The following is a 25,127-nucleotide window of genomic DNA, read 5'->3' as shown; positions in this document are numbered from 1 at the left end:
TAAAAGGGACCTAAGGAACATCTTTTTCACACAAAGGGTGGTGCGTGTATGGAATGCTGGAAGCTGATACAATGAAAATATTTAAAAGACATCTCGATGGATATATGAATAAGAAGGGTTTAGAGGGATACGGGCCATTTGCTGGCAAATGGGACTAGATTAATTTAGGATGTATGAGTTGGACCAAAGGGTCTGTTTCCATGCTGTACAACTCTATGACTAACACACATGAATACTTCAATGAAACTAGGAAAAACCAAAACCCACTACAACAATCAAGAAGTACCATTTCACCCAGTAGAAATACTTTATTTTTTAAAATACACTTGCATCTTTTGATAAATAAATTGAGTACATGAATAGCGATCTTTTTATACAAACATAAATGATTGAAAAAATTTTTACTATAAAAAAAAGTCTTTTACACACTTTTGAATATTACATGATATTTTAAATTTCTTGATTTATATTTTCCAGGATTAAAAAACTTGCATTGTTCTTAGTTTAAAGAACAGATTTCATGATTCCATATCTATTTAAATTCAGTCTGGAAAAGTAATTATATATTACTGATAGTCATTATAATTTATCTTGACATCTAAAATTTCTGGCTTAAATATCTATGGAACAATTGCTCAACAAATTGATAAAAGTGAAAATAAACTATATAAACTATACCAACTATATAAACAAAAGTGCTTTATAACATGTACTGGACACTGTGCATTATCAAAATGACAATTAATTTATTTTAAATCAGTTTGTTTTATTAGCTTATTTATTTAAAAAATCTATCAATGGTGTTTTTGGAACCATTACATCTTGCTTTCTTGGTTATTTGTTGCTGGGTTGTGGATCCAGTTCTGAAAACAATTTTAAAAAGAAAATATTCAATAAACAAATTTACAAACAACAAAACAGCAAGAATTACAAACAGACCGACTCTTCAATTTATCTCTGGATTTAGATCATACTAGCATTTTATACAAGGATGAATAAAATGAAAGTGTGCTGATTCTCCTTTCACATTTTGTTTGAGGGTAGTAGTGGAAGAAGAAAAAGAACTGATTACCCACTCAAAAAGCTAAGTCTAATATTAAAGTTACACAGACTAAAGAGCACAGTTAGCTTTGTCACATCTTCATTTCTTTGTACAGCAAATTCCCAATACTACTCATATTCAGTGAGATTTAAATCATGAAATCAGATCCTTCCTGACATTTAAACTCAGGGACATGCTGGCACATTACCCAGCAATCAGCAACCACATTATGACATTGTGAGTATCTTTGATATTTTTTCTTTATACTTTCATGGGATGCAGAGTTAGCATTTTGTCAACATCCTCTGTGAACTGAGTGGGTTTTAGAAGGCAGTTAGGAGTCAACTATATTCTGACTCCAAATTTACAACATGTAAGGCAGGCATATATCCAATTTCCTTCTCCGAAGGGCAATCCAAATGGGTTCTTACAATAACCATAGTTACTATTACTGAGAAAAGCTTACAATTCCACAGTTCTTCAGTTTTCTTTATTAATTTGAATTTAAACTCCAAGATTTTGAGGCCATACCCCCAAACATTAGCCAGGGCCTCTGGATAACCACGACACCATCATCTCCCTCGCTTCACAATCAGCAGGAACACTAAATATAAACTTTCTAGTTTTATATAAATGGATCTCCCCAGCTGCCAGCCTTAAAAACATTAAGCACTGATTTTGTTACAAAATACCTATTTTCAGACTTCCTCCCAATCATTTTGGTAGTAAAATGTCAATTTCTCAAAGAAACGTACAATTCTCACAATCTGAAACTGGTAACTAACAATGTTCTTTCCTTATTAAAATACATCAGACACAACATGAACTCCAAGTCTCCTATTTCAAAAGGTGTTTTGTACAAGTTTGTCTAAACATACATCTCAACCTCGTGAGATAATCATATAGAAACATAAAAATGAAGAAAGTATTTCAATTTTTTATACAAATACAATAAATGTTACCCCAAAGATAAGACTTAGGGCTGTAGTGAAAAACTAATATAGAAAACACAGCCATATCCATGAATAAAAATACACATCAAAACTATTTCATTACAAAGCCATGGTTTTGTAGAAATACAGATTCTATAATGTAACATATATAAATAACACAAAGTTATAATCAGACAGTAGAGATACAGTACAACCTTTATTATCTCACCTTTTAGTTCGAATGCTTGAATTTGAAGGCTGTTTCCCCAACACTGTCGGACCTATCAAAATAAACATATTACCCTTTTTTCTTGACACAGATTAACTAATTCATAAGTAACAGCATCCTATTCCAACTCTACACCAAGTTAAAATATTTGTTGCAAGGATTATTTCACTTTTTGGAGGAGTGAAATTATTATGCTTGTCCAATTGAAGGATTTCAGTAAAGGGAATGGAACATTTTCTGATTTTATGAGCATTACCAAACACACCTCCAGGTCAGACAGGCCAGATGGTCAAGCAGCTGACTCAAATTCTCGACTTCTATTCCCCCCAAAAATCAGAAGTTTTCCAAATTGTTACAATAATATTTAAATAAAAAACATCCCAAAATGTTTTACAGGAGCGTAATAAAACAAAAGTTAGGATCAAGCCACATCAAAGTCTGTATGAGGAAAATTGGCCAGAAACTTGTTCACTGACAAAAATATTAAACAGAACTCGGGGGAGTGTACAGCCAGAGTTAGTAATCCAGAGGTTTAGGCAGGGATTCTACAGGCAGAAGTTGATGGAATTTAAGTTCAATTAATTAATAAACAATTTGGACTTAAAAGCTAATCTTGTAATGGGAGAGTCATTGTGGACTTGTTGGGCCAAAGGGCCTGTTTTCACACTGAAGGGAATCTAAACTAATCTCAACTTTTTGGACAGGAAATCTATAGTCATGCCGAGTGACCTCAAACCCAAAGTAAGGTGGTTTATTCTTATATGTCCTCTCAAAAAACCTAGCATGCACACAGTCATATCAAAATACTACATAAAAATCAAAATGAGTGACAACTAACAGATAATGAGCATTAGACCAGGTGCCAGAAACAACAACAACACAACCGACGCTATTGATTCTGCCGTGTTCTCCTTATGAACGTCTGATAACTTGTGCTAAAATTGGATGAGCTGTCAGTCAGGCAACAGGCTGACATTCAAACAGAAGTATCCCTTACACCCAAAGTCCTAGACACCATAACCACCATCTCTGGGTAAGTCCTCAACAGGGTTGGATCACTCGTGTAGTTTAAACAGTGGTACACAGTCTGGAATACAACAACGTGCTGTGGATGTAACCAAAGATCTGGCTTTTGGATTTGGTGATTTGTAATGAGGCAGATTTAATAAATGATCTCAGAATAAAAGATCCCTGATGAAATTGTGATCACAGCATGGTAGGTTTTAGCATTCAGTTTGAGAGAGAAGAACTTCAGTCAGAAATAACTGGGCTAAGCTTAAGTGAGAATAATAAAAAGGAATGAGGGCAGAGCTAGCTGGAGTGGACTGGGAAAGGCATTTAGCAGCAAAGATGTCTGAGGGACAATAGCAGATGTTGAAGAAAATAGATTCTTCAACCACACCTCCCCCTCACGGGGGATGAACAATTAGTCCTCAGTAAAGGTCTCACTACGTTCCTGGATCAATGAAGTCCATACCCGTTGCAACATTGAACTTTTCTTCAGTCACCTCTGTGCTTACTTTTTAAATTGTGATTTCTACTCATCCTCCAAGGACCCCTTCCCCCACCTCCAGCATCCTCCATCCACTTGGACACCCCATGCACCCTATTACCCACCCTTGACGTCTATCTCTAACAGCCACCGTAACACTGACCGCCTCAACCTGTCCACCCCTTTCACCCACTCCACCCTCTCACCCTCGCAAAGCACACCCGTTCACTCCCTCTGCTCCAACCCCAATCTCACCATTGAACCAGTGGACGGGGGACCAATGGTATTTTGGTGCATCGACCACTAGACCGCTGAAGCCAAGCATCAATGCACGGACACCTCCACCTCCTGGCTAATCGACCATGACCTCACCTCCCATCACCAAACCATCATCTCCCAGACTATCCACAACCTCGTCACCTCAAGGGATCTCCCATCCACGGCCCCCGAATGTCATAATCCCAGAACCTCACACGGTCCGGTTCTACCTTTTACCCAAAATCCACAAACCTGGTCGACGTATCATCTCTACCTGCTCCTGCCCCACTGAATGGGTCTCTTCATATTTCAACAACATCCTGTCTCCATGGGTCCAGGAACTCCACGTACATTCGGGACACCACCCACACCCTCCACCTCCTCCATGACCTTCATTTCCCCTGGCCCCAACCCCTCATCTTCACCATGGACAACCATCCATCCATATACACATCTATCCGCCATGGCAAAGGCCTCCAAGCCCTCCATTTCTTCCTCTCCCACCAACCCAACCAGTACCCCTTCACTGACACACTCATTTGACTAGCTGAACTGTTCCTCACCCTCAACAACCTCTCCTTTGAATCCTCCCACTTCCATCAGGCCAGAGGGATAGCCATAGACACCCACATGGGCCCCAGCTATTTCTGCCTCTTCATAGGATGTGGAGAATAGTCCATCTTCTGCAGTTACACCAGCACCAGCCCCCACCTTTTCCTCTACTATATTGATGACTTTATCGGTACCATCTCATGGTCCCACAAGGATGTGGAACAGGTCATCAATTTCACCAACGCCTTTCACCCTGACCTCAACTTCATCTGGAACATTCCGGACACCTCCCTCCCCTTCCTGGATCTCTCATTCTCCATTCCCGGCAACCGAATCAACACAGACATCTATTTCAAACCCACTGACTCCCACAGCTACCTGGACTGCACCTCCTCCCACAACCCCTCCTGTAAAAGCGCGATCTATAACTCCCAGCTTTTCCCCTCTGCTGAATCTGCTCCCAGGAGGAGCAATTCCAGTCCAGGATATCCCAGATAGCATCCTATTTCAAGGACTGCAATTTCCCCTCCCATGTGATCAATAATGGCCTCCAGTACATCTCCTCCATACCCGCACTTCTGCCCTTGAACCCCACCCCTTCAACCGCAACAACAATAGTACCCGCCCCCCCCCAATCCTCACCTTCCACCCTACTAATCTCCAGATACAGCACATTATCCTCTGCTATTTCCGCCACCTACAATCAGAACCCATCACCAGAGATATATTTCCCTCCCCACCCCTCTCTGCATTCTGCAGAAACCATTCCCTCCATGACTGCCTCGTTAGTTTCATGCCCCAACCAACCACCCTCTACTCCCGGCACCTTCCCCTGCCACCACAAGAGGTGTAAAACCTATGCCCATACCTCCTCCCTCACCTCTGTCCAATGCCCAAAGGATCTTTCTAAACCCGGCAGAAATTTTCCTGCACATCCTAACACCTCATCTACTGTGTCCATTGCTCTCAATGTGGTCTCCTCTAGATTAGGGAGACAAGATACCAACTCATGGAATGTTTCTGGCAACATCTCTGGGACACACGCACCAAACAGCCCCACCACCTAGTGACCAACCACTTCAACTCATCCTCCCACTCCCCAAGGACATGTAAGCCCTGGGCTTCCTCCACTGCCAAATCCAAGACACCCGACAACTGGAGGAAGAACGCCTCATCTTCCGCATTGGGATCCTTCAACCACAAGTCATCAATATCGACTTCACTAGTTTCCAAATCTCCCGTCCCCCACCTCATCCCAGATCCAACCCGGCACCGCCCTCTTGAGGTGTCTTACCTGTCCATCTTCCTTCCCATCTATCTGCTCCACCCTCCCCTCCGACCTGTCACCATCACTCCTCTACCTCCATCTACCTTCTCCCCAGCCTCACCCCACCCTCCTATTTATCTCTCAGTTTTCCCTCCCCCCTCATTCCTGATAAAGGGCTTATGCCCGAAATGTCAATTCTCCTGCTCCTTGGCTGCTGCCTGACCTGCTGTGCTTTTCCAGCGCCACAATTTTCAACACAAGTCCAGTGATACTACTAGCTCGCCCATTAATAAAGTAATTCCACTTTAACAACCATGTGCCCAAATGTGGTATCTGACTTGGATCAGAGCCAGACAAAAGCAATATAGCAGTCTCAATCTCTACTGAGATGGCTGATTACCATTTGCACAGTAAATAACATTATAATTGCTCCTGAGCTTGGGAGTGGAAAAAACAGCCAGGACACGCAATCCTGAAGGTTTTCTATTGTAATCATGTTGAAGCAAGCACATACAAATATCTGGATGTCAATTAAAGCTACATTGGGCTGGCTGTTTCCCATGACCTCCCCGCAGTGATTCAATTGGATGACTGGATGTCATCACATTCCAGGATAAATCTTCACTTTAATAACATTGAATAGAACTCATCAAAAACATCCAAGATTAAACAGTAATAACAAAATTGAACAGTGGAAAAATGATATCTCACCCATTTCATTTGAATTGCATTCTGTGATACATGAGTGTGTTGGTCTTTCAGTTAGTTCTTGTATAACCCCTTGATTTAGACAAATGTCAACGTGCTTGTTGAACAATGAGAGATCAGTTGTTTCTTGGTTAATGTTACAAATTGGACAAACTAGGCCAACTGGTTCCTCTAACTGAACAGTAGGCCTTTCCTGTGATGATCTGGTGTTCTTTAGTAACTGGTTTGACTGTTGCTGTTCAGTTCCCTGCATTAACTGGTCATATTGTACAAATGAAGGTTGATTTAACATGCCTGGACTTGATTCTTGCAGACTAAATTGCTTCTCCTTCTGCGTCATGTTAGTATATTTACTTGATAATTTGATGCTCTTTTGGTTGCAGTCTGAAAACTCCTCTTCCAACATATCTTCATCCTTAGTGAATGCCAAGCATTTTGCTGCACTATTAGGAAGTTGCACATGATTTGTAAGTATTGTTTTAATATTTCTTTGGTCACCAGGTTGCCCAATATAACACGTACTATTGTTTGTTGAAGCTTCCCAGTTAATGCTGTTATTTTTGGTTTCTCCTTGTAAATATGTTTCTGAAGGTCTCTGATTTAACTGATCACTTTTTAGATTGATGATTGCATTTTTCAAATTATTATCCAAGCCAGATGTTGTCTTTATATAACTTTCTTTTGATTCTCCTATAGTCTCTGCAACTTCAAGAGGCCTTGTTACACATAGGCACTCATCATGACGCTTGTTAAATGTCTCTAAAACTGGTATGCCCTGCCTTTTGAAACATATCGGACAAATACTGGTAGCCTTTAATTTTGGGTTTAGACCGCTGCCCTCACCATCAGTGCCTGGTGGGATTGTTCCAGCAGGTTTGTACCTTCCTTGTTGTTTCTTTGCAAGAACCTGGTTGAAAAAGGATTGTTGATTGCTTTGTTGGCACCTTTTACTGAAAAGATTCTCTGTTTTGGGTACTTCTGAAAGTTCTGCTTGATCCTTGACAACTGGATTGTCAGACATAGTGGTGCTCTCAGACTTTCCAGTAAACAAAAATTTGGTGATGCTTTTCTGGCCAGATTTCTTTTCCTCTTGTTGGACAAACCCAGACACCCGCACACCTGTACAGGGGGAAATGCAAGGAAGAAGTAATAACCCATTAAAAGCATGAAAGCAATAAATCACTAAATTTACCATGATAATCAAAGTGGGAAATATTCAAAGACACATGAGTGCACATGGAAGACTCAAAACTGGCTTGCATGTAACATATAAATAAAATAAAATATAAGTCTGATTAAACATAACTAACAGTGAATCAGCACAACGTATTGGTTCACTGTTTATTCAACACCCAAGCCAAGAGATCTGGGAACTTCCAATGAAAGGCGAACCTATTCCAGAGAGGAGAAATAAAAGCAATGGAGCAGCTATTCAAATCACTTTGAAGTTAATGCTGCTGCTCACTCTCTCAATCAGTGAATCATTCATGGCCTCAGATCATCCAAAATAAGGGAAAATTAATGCAATACTTGCGTTTTCTACAAATTCAAATTCTTATTACCTGTTTGAAAAGTCATAGAGAATACCTCCACCACCTTCCCTCCATTGTTTTCTACAAAAATGTTCAAATACGTTCTGTTATTCCTCATACTTTTTACTGGAACTATCATTAAGATCACAATCTATGAATTTGTCATATGTACCGACAACAGAGCAACCACTCTTGCTGCCAGATGAATTTATTTATTGGAGTGATACAGACATTTCCTGCTATGATCTTGATTGTTTTTGTAAGCGATAAAGCAGAACTGAGTATGGAACAGCTGTTTCTTTTCTCCTACTCATCGTCGTTATATTTTCCCTGTTTTGACTGTGCTGATTGAATGTCAACCAGTATGTCTTTTCTTTTTGCAGATACTGATTGATCTCATTTCTACGTCCAATATTTTCTCCACCTATTACAAATATGCATTGCTTTTATTTTTTTATTTGAGACCCTTCTTAACTTCTCAGACAGCAAAACTATGCACCCTGTAGAAATTCAACATCTATCTTCCCTTTAGTGCACATGTTATACTCTCCATATAGAAGAGCATGGAATTGCATGTTACCTAATAAAAAAGACCAACTGCTCTTTACAATCGCTTTTCATCATCTCTTGAAAGTGGATAAACTGTCACTTTCATCAGGATTAATAACATGTGTTATAGAGTATGTATTCATTTATTATTCTGGCTGAACATTACCCATAAGTCTCAGTCTTAGTGGCTGAGGATGCAAGTTATTAATCTCAGTTTTCAGCAACTCATGTGCCACTGCAAATATTTCTTCTTCTTTAGAAACTGGTGCTGGAACTGTGCAGGCTCTGGTCTTCACTTCAAAGTTTACATTCTTCAGCTTTAGAGTTACTGTTTTCCCCTACGGTTTCAAAAGAAGAATTATTTTATGAATGAAATATTCCATGAAACGCCCACCAGGCTCAAAAGCTTCATGTTTGTTTTGAGAGTTTCACTATAGCCCATTTTAACAATATCCTGTTAACAAGCCTTCAAATACATTTTGGTCAGTAGAAAGAAAAAAAGCTTCGAAAAGACAAAAGCAGTACCTTTAGTCCCTCCTTTTGAAGATCTTCTTCAAGATCATGACAAAGTTCATGACATAAGCTATACTGCTCTGCTGCTTTACTCATTTCATGGAATGTCCTAGAATTCCAAAATAAGTCATGCATAATTTAGTTTCTAAGGTCAAAATATACAATGCACAGATAGCTTGATAATAATTCGCATGCTAACAGTATTCCTTTTAAAAAGTGTACCTAAAATACAATTCACTCAATTCTGGAGAATATATCACTTAAGAAAATTTTGGATTAGATTACTTTTAGGTTAGATTACTTAGAGTGTGGAAACAGCCCTTCAGCCCAACAAGACCACACCGACCATCCGAAGAGCAACCCACCCAGACCCATTCCCTACATTTACCCCTTCACCTAACATTACAGGCAATTTAGCATGGCCAACTCACCTAACCTGCACATTTTTTGGACTGTGGGAGGAAACCAGAGAACCCGGAGGAAACCCACGCAGACACGGGGAGAATGTGCAAACTCCACACAGACAGGCGGGTATTGAACCCGGGTCTCTGGCGCTGTGAGGCAGCAGTGCTAACTGCTGTGCCACCGTGCCGCCCTAATTCTTGTGCTTCTATTAAAATATTTCATTATTTGCTAATGTAAATACTACTGCTATAAATGTCCTCTTTTCTTTGTTTTGAACTACCCTGATGAGTTTTTACATAAATCCTGTAAAGATGCCCTTACATGGAGATAATTTTCCTTGCTTTCAGCTCTGTCTTATTTTCATCTCCTAAAAAATTTGTAAGCGTCCATTTTCTGCTACAATAGCCACATTGTTTTCCCTTTGAAAATCTGCATCTTTCCACAAGACTGTTCACATTTTTAAAACTTCAAACCTAAAAGCTCACTCAAGAGCTAACTAAAACACTATTTTATGGCGAGTAATCAACCCTCAGTCTCCTCAGATCTTCCTCGACATTCTGGTATAACTAGGTGAATCTTTCTTTCTGATATTTGCAATTAAATCATTCCAACAGCTTTTGGCAAGTGTAATTTGGTTTAGTTTTCATATCATTCACAATAAAGGTGTGTTCTTTCGTTAAAAGGACTTTGACATTCTCTTATGTTACCTCCATGGTAAACAAAACTAAATTAAAATTGCTGTCCATCAAGTTTCACATTAGGGATCAGACTCATCCAGTATTACTAAAAGCTGGGATCACAACACTTCTAAACTCAACTTCAAGGTTTTTCTTGCTGGTTTCTCAAAATACGATTCAATATAGGCAAAGCCCTGCCATCCACATCCTAATTTACTATGTTCCATTCCTGAAGAAGGGCTAATGCCCGAAACGTCGATTCTCCTGTTCCCTAGATGCTGCCTGACCTGCTGCGCTTTTCCAGCAACACATTTCCATCTATGTTCCATCAACCCTAGCCTGTTGGTAACTTCCAGTGACTCTTCATTATCCTGAAGGACTGAACTCAAATACTTCATTCGCATTTGCAAATTTCTAAAAGGCCTCACTTCACCCTATGGTCTCCAGCTTGATATCCCTGCCAGGCTTCTAAAAACGTTATTTACCTTTCTCTGCTGAACCATTAGTAATAATGACTTCATTAGCCTCAACCTTACTTTTTGGAATGTGGTTCATATGCAAAACAGTTGTGAATTACTGCAAAAGACGTACCTTTCTGTGCTCATACTCTTCCGATCACCATCTCTACAACCAAAAAAAAACCATTAAAAAACAATTTTATTTTGTCTTAAATATGTAAATTCAACATTCAGAGCTGTTTTAAAGCGGAGTTTGAACCAAGTCAACCGGAGTCATTGTTGCACTAAAGTGCATGTCACCTTTCAGGATGTCAATCCCAAAGTAACCTTTGTAGCCATTAGTGTTTACTTTAGGTTTAAGTTTCACAATTGATTAAATTACAATTTCTGAGGACAAGGTGAACACTTGCTTCTTATATATTATCAAGCCTAAAGATTCCTACCTCTATTCAATTTTTTGCTGTTTTCCTCATTTTTTGTGTTCAGCAAATTATTTGATTTTCTCCATTCAGTATTTCCCCACTGGTGATAAGCAGAAAATCTATTCCCAAATCCGCCTAAACTGATTATAAATGAGAAAGATCATTCAGCACCTTAGTTTATCCATCAGAGAGATCTTAACACCAACCAATCCAATTACTTGATCAGCATTTGGTGGCTCACTCCCCAATTTAGTAGCGTACCTTCACTCAGCATCTCAGACTGACTTGATACAGACTGAGAAGTTAGAAATGTAACCTGTTTTCCAGATGATCAAAAAACCTATCTTACTCAACCTTGAATACTTCCAATGTCCAGCCTCCAGTGCTATCTGGAACAATGATTTTCTCAGATTAACAGCTTGGGAGAAAACAAAAACTCATCTGTTTCTAAAATGGTAGATCTTTTATTTTAAAACCATGCCCGATGTTCTAATTTAACCAGGGAAAGATCCACTGAAAGACTTTTATGTTTCAATAAGATCACCTTTCATCCTCTAAAGTGCCTATAGGTTCAAACAACTCTCCATTTTCTCAGAAAACAACCCTTTATCCCAGGAATAAACACAATCTGAATCACTTTGAATGCAAGTAAATTCGTCCTAAATAAGGAGGCCAAAACAGTATTCAGGACTCTATGTGTGGTCTCCTAATGCTGCTTGTGACTTTGATATTCCATCTCCTTGCAATAAACAGCAATATTTCATGTTTTTTTAATTACTTACTATTTCTGAATTCTAACTTGTCTTCTTCTCCTTCTTCTTAGACAATCCCTCCAACCCCCGGGTGGCATTCACTGACTCTGGAGTTGTCGGTCCTCAGGTAACTAAACAGTCTGATACTGGATCTACATGCCCTGCCACAGGTGAGAAAGGTGGTACTTGAAGATGTAGGTGGGTGGGACACTTGGAACTTTGTACTCTCCATCTGCTATTTGTGTTTGACCTCCACCTGTGCCTTCAGAGATGCTAAAGATTGTTTTGACCAGACCCAAACAGGTTTTCCAAATTCATTACAATTTCAGGTGGGATATCTGTTAGGTGGAATGACTAAATGAATCATTCAATAATCAGAGTCCATTTCCGGTATCAAAGAGTTTATTAATGTTACACCTGTGGGAAGAAACCGTCTGGGAGTCCAGAAACTTCTTCACTGAACAAAGGAAAGACATATATTTTTATACTTCTGTTTTCAGCCAGCCTTAGCACTTACAAACCAATTGCAAAACAATCATGTCATTGATTGGATGTATATGTAATCAATCAGGTCGATCATGTGACTGCATGATCAATCGAAGGATAGTTATAAGTCTTGACATGATCTCATGATGTTAACCAGATACCCTTATCACCTATTCTTGGGTTTTCACAATGCATGTTATTCAACTATATTCCAATTCTGCTGACCTCCTAACCTTTATTCATTCTTCCCTACTAACAAGCTGGGAGTTTCTGTCTGTCCACAGGAATTCAGTTAAATACTTCATGGCTATTACATTTAAAACTCCATTATTTATAAAGGTATGTGCATGTGCACATGTACCTATGATTACAATCACCTAAAGGATCCTAACTAATGCAAGTCAACCTTTTCCCCTTCTATCCCATATTATATAGCAAATGTTTGTTTAGCTTAAAGAAGGGCTTCAATCAGTGATTCCAAGGGGTGTCCTTTATCAAAACTGTCTCTGTGTAAGCAGTGGCTACATTTTTGCTTCTTCTTAATAAGATCTCATTGTGTGACTTTTACAAGATGCTTTATATCTTATCTGGTTGTCAGGAGTACGAAGGCCACAATTCTGACTGTGTAAATTAATGCTTCAATGAACAATCTTCTTTGGCTATTTTTATGTCAACTAAAACCAGGAGAGCCATTATATGTTAACTAAAAACCATGGGCAATCCCAACACTTATAAAGGGAAGGGAACAATAAGTGTGCCAATAATGAGGGAAATGTTTATGTCTGGGGAGGAATGTAAAGTCACTCTTATAAAATTTTGGAATGACAGTAGTCTCTTTATTTAAATTCATTTCTCAGTTTTTATTTCGTTTTTGCCCTAACAATACCCACATTAGTAATCTCCAAGGTGAGGAGGGCGAACTGGCTCCCTTTCTTTATTCACCCACCCACTCGGTTGGTTGCAGCAAGGTCATTTGAAAAGGATCTCTTTGTTTGTGGATACCTTTCTCCCAGATCCAAATTTGCTTACGTCTTTAAAGGAGCTAATTCAATCAGGCTTTCTTGAATTAACAAAATTAGATTAGTAGTAACTATACTTGTGAAGAATACTAATCCAACACACATACACAGATTAGAAATAAGAGGCAAGTCCAAAAGGATAGAAGTTTAAAAACAAAATCAATCTCTGAAGATCAGATAGTTAAACAGTGTGGCCTTTACAGTGGAGCTTACTGATTGTGTTGACTTAGGTAGGTAAGCAGTCAGCTTCAGGAACCTTACTTTCTGGATTGGTTAAGGTTCAGTAGATTTGATGTATTTTAACAGTGATTGAATTCCAGAGTTCAGGGTGAGAGAGAATCCTTTGTTGTCCTATTTCCTTTTAAATTGGCTTGCAACAGAGAAAGTCTTTAACTGCAACACAGGATGACTAGGGTATTGCTCTTCAACTGTGGCCTCCATAGGACATCATGCTGTAACCCAGCTTGGTGCACATGATAGAACTTAGCCCAACTGGTCCACTCCTGTACAGTTGAAACTAGCTTTTTAACCTCTGTCCTTGTGTTACAAACAGAGAGAATAGTGATAGGATTCAAGGGGATATAACAGCCCAAAGGAATGGATGGAAATGTGACAAATAAAATTTAATTCAGAGATGTATGAAGTGATATACCTTGGTAGGAAGAACTTCTGGGCACTGCACTTTAGGAAGGATGTGAACTGGAAAAAAACACTGATCCCAACTCTCTGCTTCCTGTTAGTTAAACAAACTTTTATCAATGTTAATGTTATCCTTACACTTGTGCTCTTGTCTTGTGAAGGAATATGGCACGTTATTAAATATCCTTTGGAAATCCACGTTCACCACATCTACAGATTTCTCTTTATCCACCTCATCTGTTACTTCCTCAAGAACTCTGATCATTTTTTTATATTTTGTAGTCCTGCTGAGTGAGTGATCTCATCCATCACATAATGCATCACATTTAACTGGACTAGTAATCCAGAGATCCAGACTAATGTTCTGAGGACACAGATTCAAATCCCATATTGCAGCTGGTGAAATCTGAATTGAATTGGTGAATCTGAAAGTGGAAATTATGCTTGGTAGAGCCACTGCATAATCCGTTCCTAGTTTCCTGCCTTTTGAAAATTTCAAACATGCTTCAGCATTCTGGTCCCAGTCTTGTTGACCCTGTAACTATGTTTCTGTAATAGTCATCAGGCCATACTAATACTACATTCGCATTCTGAACTTGAATGGTGCTCTATACGATGGGCACTGTGGTCAGTTTGCTCACCCACCTTACTGCCTCCACTCTCAGATGTACAGTAAAAGAGAGAGAGAGGGAGAGAGACACCGTTTCTTGCTGTTGAAATAGTCAAACACCAGATACAAAAGAATTAAATGGAAACAAAAAGGAAGAATATTTTTAAGCAAGGAGTGCTTAGGTTCGGGAATACACAACCTGACAGCACTGGGCAGACAGATTTAACTATGACTTTTGAAAGGGAATTGAATCAGCACCTAAACTTAAAAAAGATTCCTGGGCTGCAGGGAAAGGATGGCATGTAAATATGTTCAAAAGAATAACTACAAGGCATGTTTTATAATCACTGCGACATGGCTCTTTAGCATATTCAATCGTCACAACGTCTGCACAATCATCAGTTGGTTTAAGGTGTGTATAACAGCTTTCTTTAAAGCATTTAAAGTAGGTATTTACCTTGCAAGGTGGTTCTCACCCAGACCAAGTGAGATCTGTAAGAAATGATATGAGGAGCTCTCAGAGAAAAGGATGGAAAGCAAGGCCCCCTGCTGGTACAATTGAGTGCATGTAGTGATTCCTAATGCATTCAGCATCTTTTCTGTCACTTTTCCTATACCAGGTACCTACAGATAAAAGTACCAAACAAAACAAATTTATTTATACGCATCTAATATGACAACTTCATGTGTTCATATAGCTTTTGCAACAAAAGACACATTTTGTCAGAACTTTACATTTTACACTCAAAAGGATAATTCACAAGTAGTACCAAGTGAAGAGAAAACATTTATACTGTGTGAGAGATGAGTGCTGATTTATTGGCAAACAGATTCTGATTTGTAGAAATGTTGCTGTGACGAATGTACTGGCTAGATAATTAGTGACTGTTAACAGCCAAGCTTCAATTAAATCTTGAACAAGATAGCTTGATTCTGATTGGTAAGACTGTGAAATGAACCAGATAAAGTTGATCATCTATTTTACTGTCTTGAAACAGGTTTAGTGTATGCACATGGTTTTTCTGTTTGCAAAGACTAATGGTTCCAAAATGAGATGTTCTCAGTTAAGCAGCCATTGAACACAAGGTCACATGACTTAGGATTCAGCCAACTGATTTTTGAATGAACTCAAGTTTTGGAAGGAATGATCATAATATAATCCCTGATACTAGCACATTAGACACAATTATGGATTTTTAAAAAATGAAATCCTTTCCTTAAAATCCTTTGAAGTCTCCTAAATTCTGAAATACATGCACAATTAACCAAAATTATCCCAAATGGCTTTATTACCTGTTAAGTTAAGAAACTGCAGGATAAATACTGAGAGATAGCAAAGTAGTTCTGACAAATTCCCGAACTTTAATAATAAGACTTGGCATTCACCAACAGAAACAGAACGAAGGACTTAAATGATTAACTTAATCTAATGTAAGATGCTGCTTTTTTTTCCATCTAAATTAAAATCTTCTATTTTCAGCCAATTTCCAGGTCATCCCTCTCTTCTTTGAAAGGTGCAATTTTCTGGTTGGGTGGCTTCTTTTTATGTTATAAGTTATTAAACAGCAGGGGGCATTGTAGACCAACATTATCCTTACATCACGGCAATGGCCACAGAACTACTCAATGAACTGGCAACTTCCCTGCTGATTTTTCCGTTTGATTTTCCATGCATGATCACAATATCCCTGTAATGCCATAAACTCTGGCCATCTTAACAGAGTTTCAGGTCAGAGCGTAACTACAATGTAATGAAATTTAAAAACATTGGTATGGCTTTCAATTTTTCAAGTCCTGGTACCAAAGCACACATTGCCAATTACAGAAAGAGTGTTTTACATTTGTGCAAGTTCTACATTTTATGCTTTGTTTGTCAATGAGATGTTCACTAAACCCCTTTCCTCTCTGCTACTTTGTTTCATAAAAAATGTCAACCAAGTGGACTACAAAGGCTCCATGAATTATTGCAAAAGGTTTCTTTATTACATCTTTCACAGGCAAAATAAAATTAACTGGCATAGAACTGTTTTGTATGGCTGCACCATTTGCCTTATTAACTTGTGAAGTGCCTTGGGGCATGTTCCTATTTGCAGGTGCAAGTTGTTGATAGATAAAGATGTCAGACCATAGGGCTGCTCTCTCAATTACAGAGAGAAGACTGATGGTGTTTTAACCAGAGGGTCACATGCCTCAAACAAGGGGACAGGTTGAAAATAAGAATCCTTTAACCTCAGCGAGTATGGGAACTGAACCCATGCTATTGGCATTACTCTGCATCACAAAGCCAGCCAAACGAGCTGACCTGACTCAGTCCAAAGACACCCATGTCCCATTAAAGAACAAAGAATCTTAGTAGGTGCTTATTAAAAAAATTAAGTTCCTAATAAAAGTAGAATAACTGATACAATCTTCCTAATACATTCGTTGTCCTACAAATGAAAGGCGCCATATGAACATAGGTTCTTTAATTCCTTTACTTTTCAATCTCTTCTCTTTCAAAAATGTCTCAACCTGTCCACTAAAAGTTATTACAACGTTATTTCAACTTTGGTGATTTTAAATTTATATCCTGCATTTACCGACACAACCAAAAATGGAAATAGTTTATCTCTAATTAGGCCAAAATATTTTGCAGCTTTTTAAAAATATCTCTATCTAATCTCTTATTCTTCTGTGCTCTGGTGGAAAAATCCTAGTTTCTCTAATCCTTCTTCTTAACTAAAGATTCTTACTCAATTTTCATGCTAAACTACAACATGAAAGGTACCATATTGCCCATCTTCTGTGTGAAAAGTGTGTGGTGTGCACCCAACAGAAAAGGTTTGAAGAGACCGCACACTGAAAAAGGATGAGGCATAACAGTTACATTTTAAAAAGTGCATTGATTTCATTCCTGTCAGGACTTGAACAGCAAGTGCTGTGTGTATAAAGCCAATCGTTGCACTCATAAAAAATGGTTTTGGCAAATTACTTTTAAGATCTTTCTGAAAGAAGACCCCACATAGAAAAGAATAAAGACCAATACAGCACAGGAACAGACCCTCTGGTCCTCCAAGCCTGCACCGCTACATTTGGCCCTTGCATACAAATCAGTCTTCACTTACAGAATCTGTGCCTCTCTATTCCCTTCCTATTCAAGTGTTTGTCTAGGTGCTTCTTAAATGCAGCTATTGTGTCTGCTTCCACCACCTCCTCCAGCAGCTTGTTCCAGGCCCTTTGTATGAAAAACATGCCTCGCTCATTGCTTTTAAACTCCTCCCCCCCCCCCTCCCCCCACACCTTCAATCTGTGTCCCTTAACAATTGACACCTCCAGTCTGGAGAAAAGTCTCATACTTTCCACTCCATGCTATTCGCAATCTTATAAGCTTCCATTCGGTCGCCCCTCAACCTCCTGCATTCCAGTGAAAACAAACCCAGTCTATCCAACCTTTCTGCATAGCTAAAATCCCCCATACTAGGCAACATCCTGGTAAACCTTTTCTGTATAGTATCCAAAGCACATCCTTCTAGTGGTGTGTCCAGAACTATTTGCAATATTCCAAGTGTGGTCTAGCTAAAATTCCATAAAGTTGCAGCATAACTTGTCCATGCTTATACTCAATGCCCCTTCCAATGGAGGCAAGCAGTTTTACGACCTTGTCTGCCTTCAGTGATCTGTGGACCTGCACATCCAGATCCCTCTGCTCTTCGATACTTCTAATGGTTCTGCCATTCACTGTATAATTTTCACCTTCCAAAATGTATCATCTCAGGTGGATTAAACTCCATCTGCCATTTTTCTGCCCCCTCTTCCAACTGATCCTCTGACAATCCTCCTCACTATCCAAAACTCCACGAATATTTGTATCAGCTGCAAACTGACTAATTAGACCAGCTACATTTTCCTCCAAATCATTTATGTAGACCATGAACAGAGGTCCTAGCATGGATCCCTGTGGAACACCACTAGTCACAACCCTCTATTCCGAAAAGCATCCTTCCACCGCTATCCTCGGTCTCCTATGACTAAGCCAGTTCTGTATCCATCTTGCCAGATCATCCCTGATACTATGTGACTTCACCTTTTGTACCAGTCCACCATGAGGGACTTTGTCAAAGACTTTACTGGAGTCCTTGTAGACAAGATTAACTGCTTTTCCCTCAATCATCTTCGTCACCTCCTCAAAAGACTCGAGCAAGTTAGTGAGGCATGACCACTGTTTATCGCTAATAAGTCCACTTGCTTATAAATGCATATAGACCTTATCCATGAGAATCTTTTATAATAATTTCCCTACCACCTTCGTGAGACTCACTGATCTGTAATACATTCAGTTTTTTAAATCCAAATAAGAAAACCTGTTGCCAATTTTCAAACTTCTAAAAGTAGAACTAAAAGAAAATGTTTTGCAGGCCCCAGAAACTGTACAAGTAAGAACAAATTTTGAGTGCCACATTGTGCACACAAAAAAATGACAGAAATAACTTTAAGAGATACAATCCCTGAAATTTCTCTGTTCTCTTTTAACTAGTGAATTGGACTTTGCTATGTGGTGGATAATAAATAAATACAACCTTCACAACAGATTACCTTTCTAATAGGCAATTTCTTTATAAAATCCATCACAGCATCTCTCTCTGCTGGAATTCGATACTGACCATTTGGTTTGTTCATGTCACTGCAAACTTTGGACAGCATCATGTTTGGTGCAATTCCTGGAAATATCAAGTAAAACATTAAAAAATTAAAACAAAATTGCAATTTGCATTATGCTGATCTTAAATGGTTGCTCTTCCTTTTGAGTTCATTTGAAGTGCTGTAATCTTGAAGGAATGAAAATAACTTCTACTGATGTTTTATTTATTTTTGATCTAAACGGGGAGGACAATAGATCACATTTGCTAATGCATCATTTCATCATCTCAAGTGATCATCTTATGTGATACAATGGATATTTTAGATGGATCACTTTGAAATTTAAAATCTAAATATGATTAGTTTTAATAATTTATTCATGGGATGTGGACATTACTGACTGGCCAGCATTTATTCCCCATCCCTTGTTACCCTTGAGAAAGTGGTGATGAGCTGCTCTTTTGAATTGCTTCTATTTCAATAATGAACTTTCCTCCATTTTTGAAGTCATTTTAAACAAAATATATCATTAATTTCCACATTTCCCTCACTCTCCACTCTCTTTAAGTCATAACAGCATCTCTGTCAACTAGTAATAGACAAGCAAACATTTCCCCCAATTAAACATTTGAAGGTCTGAAGCCGCTGCCTTTGGTCCCTGCTGCAAACACTGACTCTGAGATATCAACTGTATCCCTATGCCTGATAGTCTTCAAGGACGAACTAGACCGTTTGCAATCCTGGTGTCCTAGTTAATTGCAAGATGACTTTCTGATCACACACTTTCATCATCACTGAAATTGCTAATTTCCACTGCAATACAATTTACCCACCGCACCTCCATCCCATCCCCGCCTCAATTAACCTAGCACTAAAACTCTCATTCAAGTCTTTGTTATCTCCAGATTCAACATTTCCCAAAGGGAATTTTAACAGATATTTAATTCACGGCATTGTGGTTGTGTAAGACAAAATTAATATTTGCTTTATTGTAAAATAAAAACAGCATTAACGGAGATTCAATTCCACCCTCGGGCAGTGTCTGTATGGAGCTTGCACATTTTCCCCATGTCTGCATGAGTTTCCTCTGAGTGTTCCAGTTTCTTCCCACATTCCAGAGATGTGTACATTGGTTAGATCAGTCATGCTAAATTGTCCAGGGATGCGCATGCTAGGTGGATTAGCCATGGGAAACGCTGGGTTACAGTGACAGGGTAGGGGAGTAGGTTTGGGTGTATCTTTAGAGGATCGGTACGCATTCGATGGACCAAATGGCCTGCATCCACACTATGGGGATTCTATAAAAATATCCATCTGCGATACTGAAATGCAGTCCTGTGCTTTAACAAGTACTCACCCTCTCTTTCTTCACCACTGGATAGACATCTTGCAAGCAGTGATTGTTTTTTGAGGGGGGAAAACAGTTAGCCTAGAATTTTGTAATCCAGATTCAGCTAACTCCAACTTGTGAATCTTTAGAGAAACCTCATTTGATTTGATGGAAATTTTTCGATCTGCTTGAGGTCTCTACTGGAGCAATAAAATGTGTGGATTGAAGATTGGAGAATGCCATTCTATTTGAAGATCAGCACAGAAGTTCAAATTGTGATTTATTTCTTGAAAAGCATTATAATCATTTGCAGGGCCCTGATCTGTTTGAAGAATACCGGATTGAACTGTGGCTTTGCACTACACATCCAATAGCTGATGAAAATATCAATCTCTCTCGCTTGCATTCATTGGCCAATGCATTGAGTATAGGAGTTGGTTTATGATACAACTGTATAAGTCATTAGTGAAGTCACTTTTAGAATATTGCATTCAATTCTGGTCTCCCTGCTGTAAGAAAGATTATGTTAAACTTGAAAAAGTTCAGAAAACATTTACAAGGATGTTGCTGGGATTGGATTGGTTGAGCTTAGGGAGAGGCTGACCAGGCTGGAGCGATTTTTCCCAGGAGCATTGGAGGCTGAGAAGTTCATAAAATGATCAGAAGCACGGATAGGGTGAATAGCCAAAGTCTTCTTCCTAGGGTCAGGAAGTCCAAAACTACAGGGCATAGGTTTAATGTGAGAGGGAAAGGATTTAAAAGGAACCTGAGGGGCAACTTTTTCCACACAGAGGGTGGTGTGTGTATGGAATGAGCTGTGAGAGGTGGTGTGGAGACTGGTACAATTACAACATTTAAAAGGCATCTGGAAGGGTTCAGAGGGATATGGGCTGAATGCTGGTAAATGTGACTAGATTGGTTTAGCTATCTGGTTGATGTGGACAAGTTGGACCAAGGAGTATGTTTCCATGCTGTATAACTCAATGACTCTTGCTACTGCACCTGTCTCCAATATTTTAACCTCTACAATCTTGAGATCATACAAACTCTGCTTCCCGTCTAGTTCTCCTGTGTTCACCGACCTAAACTGGTTCCCAGATTCTGGATTAGTGGTGCTGGAAGAGCACAACAGTTCAGGCAGCATCTGAACTGCTGTGCTCTTCCAGCACCACTAATCCAGAATCTGGTTTCCAGCATCTGCAGTCATTGTTTTTACCTCCTAAACTGGTTCCCAGTCAAACAGCTGTAATATTTTCTCCCTCCCTCTCAAGTCCTACAAAAGGGCTTAACTCTCCCCTAGTGCAGCACCTCCTCCATAAGTTGCACTTTTCCTACAGAATCATGGACCTGTGGAACAGACAGGCAGTTCATTAAGTGAATGGTAATTCCCTGCATTCTCTCAGTGAGAACTGGATCTATTTCTGACTGGGATGGAGATCATTTCATTTAAAAAGTGGATAATACATAAAATTGTCTGGGCCAGACTGATTTCCGAGGCTAGTTTCAGTCACCTAAAAGGATCAGAGTGGGATTTTCCAGACTTTATTCCACAAATGGTGGTGGGTTTTCAATCTGACTTTTCAACCCACACAAATCTCATGGTTTTGGATGGGATAGAGATTGTGTGTACTGTTTGTGTGGAACAACTTGGATTCATTACTTGTCTATCAACAGATGTATGTTGATAAGCTTTATAACAGCATCAATTTCAGAGATCAAGTATACAACTCTTATTTGACTAATTTAGTATAAGACTGACTTTCAATCTGGCGGGTGGGAACACTAATGTTTCAGATTTGAGCCCCTCACAGTTCTCCCATTACAGGGGGCAATGTTGAAAGTGTTAACCTGTTTTTCAGTTTCATTGGGATTATGCACTTCCTTTATTCCAGACCTCTCCCATCTCTATGGCATTTTTTCAATTTCTCCATAGCTGAAATCTTCTTCTTTGCATCAATCATTTCAAAACCATTTTTAATTTTATTAAAATGTAGTTAAAATATATATTAAATTCATTCATTTCCCTGGAGAAGTTGCTGCTGAGGTGACTTACTAACACTTCACATTGCACATGGTGTACCCAAATTGCTAGTAGGTAGGATGATCAAGTTTTTGACCCAGTGACAATAAAGGAATTACAATATATTTTCAAGACTTGACAGGTAAATTACAGATAGTGGTGCTCCCATGCACCTGGTACCTTGTTCTTCTTGCTGTTAGAGGTCACACCTATGGAAGGTGCTATTATATGCAGCCTCTGGTCTATTCCTTTAATCAAAAAAGTGTGTGGTTGATCTTGTTATGTCTGTGATGCCCAGTGGCATACACAGTGACAGTAATACCATTGAACATCAAGGTGAGGTGGTGAGATTCTCCCTGATTGGGAATGATTACTTCTTGGAATTTCTGTGGTCCAAATGTTAGTTGCCAATTATCAGCCCAAACCTGACTCTTGTTGGTCTTGCTGCGGTACGGCTAAGGTTGGGTTTGCTTCATTATCCAAGGAGTTATAAATCAAACTGAATGCAATGCAATCATCCAATGACTATATCGACATTTATGTTGGAGGGAAGGTTAGCAATCAAGCAGCTGAAGACATTCAAGTCAAAATACTGCCGTGGAATTCCTATAGTGACGTCCTGAACTCCAACTATTTTCCTTTGTGCTAGACATAATTCCTATCAGTGGAGACTCTTATGTCCTGTTCCCACTGACTTATATTTTACAGGGTATATTGAAAAAATACTGTGTCAAATGCCACTTGCTGTCAATAGCTGTAACTAGCAGCACACTGACAGAACTCTGCTCTTTTATCCACACTTGGTACAAAACTGCAAAGGGGTCTGAAACTGACTGATCTTGGTGGAATCCAAACTGTAGAACTGAACAAGTTATTGGCAAGTATGTAGTACTGCTCACAGTATTTCCAATATTTAGCTAATGAAAGTGTAAACTGCTGGGCTGTAATTGACCAATCAATTTTGTTCTGTGTTTTATGGCTACAACATACCTGGACAACTTCCCATTTTGATGGCAAATACCAGTGATCTGACAGTAATAGAACAGTTTGTCTAGAAAAATGAGAGGTTCTAGAGAACTTGTCCTCACTAGTACAGCCAGGATGTTGTCAGGGCACATAACCTTTGCTGCATCCAGTGAGTTCACCTTAACGATGTTGCTTAAACATTAACGTTGTTGCCAAGAGGAAGCTTGGTTGCATTTCCTATTACAGCAGTGACTATACTTCAAATGTATTTAATTGGTTTTGAGATGACCTGAGATCATGGAATGGACTATAGTCTTTCTGCTTTCTAAACATGATATCCTCTCATTAGAATTTAACATAAAATAGTTTATTTTCCAACACCACATGCAGTTTTTTTGACATGCTACTGGTTCTTACTTTTGTTTTTAGTTCTGAGAAAAAAAGTTTAGCTGTGACATTTTCAGCTTTACAGATGGTTGGATTGATTTTTTACAAATTTTCAATTTTTTTTCTGGCTAATTAATAAAGTAACTTTCATGTCCACACTGATGACATGAGATAAAGATAAGCTGACATAAATTGTAAAAACAATGCTTTACCTGCACTTGCTGTTAATTTTGTCTTCTGCTCAATCCTAAAACGCATTTCTCTAACAGCTTCCTCTGCTGTAACACCAAACACAATCACTTCTTTCTGATGTGACTCTTTTCCATTGGTTTGCAGGTAAGGATCTGTCTGCGGCAATTCAATCTGAGCTGACTCCTGCTGTAACAATACGGGAGGGCTGTCTTCAAAAAGTATTGGTGAAATGTCTCCTAAATCTTCAGTGGATCGCTGGAAATTCTCCATGTTCTCTTTTACTGCATCAATATTTAGAAAAATAATCAGTGTTAATATATATAAATAAAGATTTCAGAATGTCTTTTGCCATATTCATTTCCTTGCACAAAGTTTGTACAACATATTGCTACCTTCAAATATCCACAATTACTTAGTCATCTAATTTACTCTATATTAAACCTTAATATCTATCATTTGGCAAATAAGTCCAAACATATGACTTAGTTGGTCAAAGTTGAGTGTGTGGTGCTGGAAAAGCACAGCAGGTTAAGCAGTATCCTAGGAGCAGGAGAATCGACTTTTCATGCATAAGCCCTTCATCAGGAATGAGGCTTGTGGGCTGGGGGGCACTGAGAGATAAATGGGATGGGGGTGGGACTGGGGGGAAGGTAGCTGGGAATACTTTATTCTATTGTTGCTGATTTAAAATAAAAAGTGCTGAAAATAAACACCATGTCTATCAGCATTTGAGAAAAAGAAAATTTTGGTTAGTATTTTAGGTTCAGTCCCTTGGTCAGAACTTGAAATATTAACCTAGATTTTTTGCCTCTGGTGGTGCTGTCAAATATTTCCACAGTTATACACTAATCAAATTCTCCTCATAGTTCACTACCATCCTTCTATTTATTATGTCTCTTCCTTCATATAAAGTCTCCAACTCATTTTCAAGACCACAACCAAACCATCTCTCATGGTTTCACTATCTTACAGTTTCAACCACAATTAAGGCCACCTCTGACAACTTCCTTGTAACATTCAGCTATTACATCAATTGGAAAAAAGTATCTTTCAATTTGCTTACAGTACATTCA

The 25,127-nt window shown here is 38.9% G+C and overlaps 1 protein-coding gene and 1 long non-coding RNA gene across 2 annotated transcripts in view; one reads left to right on the top strand and one right to left on the bottom strand.

The window, feature by feature from the left end:
* Nucleotides 1-283: 283 nt before the first annotated feature.
* polk (polymerase (DNA directed) kappa) overlaps nt 284-25,127 on the bottom strand; it is a 78,515-nt gene continuing 53,671 nt past the window's right edge. The window contains exons 7-15 of the mRNA XM_088000339.1: nt 24,075-24,335; nt 19,115-19,239; nt 15,000-15,166; nt 10,748-10,780; nt 9,087-9,183; nt 8,728-8,899; nt 6,484-7,599; nt 2,204-2,255; nt 284-863 (exon numbers count right to left, since the gene is read on the bottom strand). Coding sequence (XP_087856465.1) covers nt 779-863; nt 2,204-2,255; nt 6,484-7,599; nt 8,728-8,899; nt 9,087-9,183; nt 10,748-10,780; nt 15,000-15,166; nt 19,115-19,239; nt 24,075-24,335 — 2,108 coding nt within the window. The 3' untranslated portion in view covers nt 284-778. The remainder of the gene's footprint in view (nt 864-2,203; nt 2,256-6,483; nt 7,600-8,727; nt 8,900-9,086; nt 9,184-10,747; nt 10,781-14,999; nt 15,167-19,114; nt 19,240-24,074; nt 24,336-25,127) is intronic.
* Nucleotides 6,809-24,331, top strand: LOC148151978 (uncharacterized). Its single transcript, XR_015761330.1, has 3 exons — nt 6,809-6,947; nt 11,860-11,958; nt 24,199-24,331. It is a non-coding gene; the product is annotated as an uncharacterized LOC148151978 (long non-coding RNA).

The sequence above is a fragment of the Chiloscyllium plagiosum genome, unplaced genomic scaffold (genome assembly GCF_037043375.1).
Source record: "Chiloscyllium plagiosum isolate Xiang-an unplaced genomic scaffold, Cpla_swu_hap1 HiC_scaffold_2, whole genome shotgun sequence".
Classification (NCBI taxonomy): Eukaryota; Metazoa; Chordata; class Chondrichthyes; order Orectolobiformes; family Hemiscylliidae; genus Chiloscyllium; species Chiloscyllium plagiosum.
The sequence above is the reverse complement of the archived record's forward strand: the minus strand, read 5'-3'. Positions and strand labels throughout refer to the sequence as shown.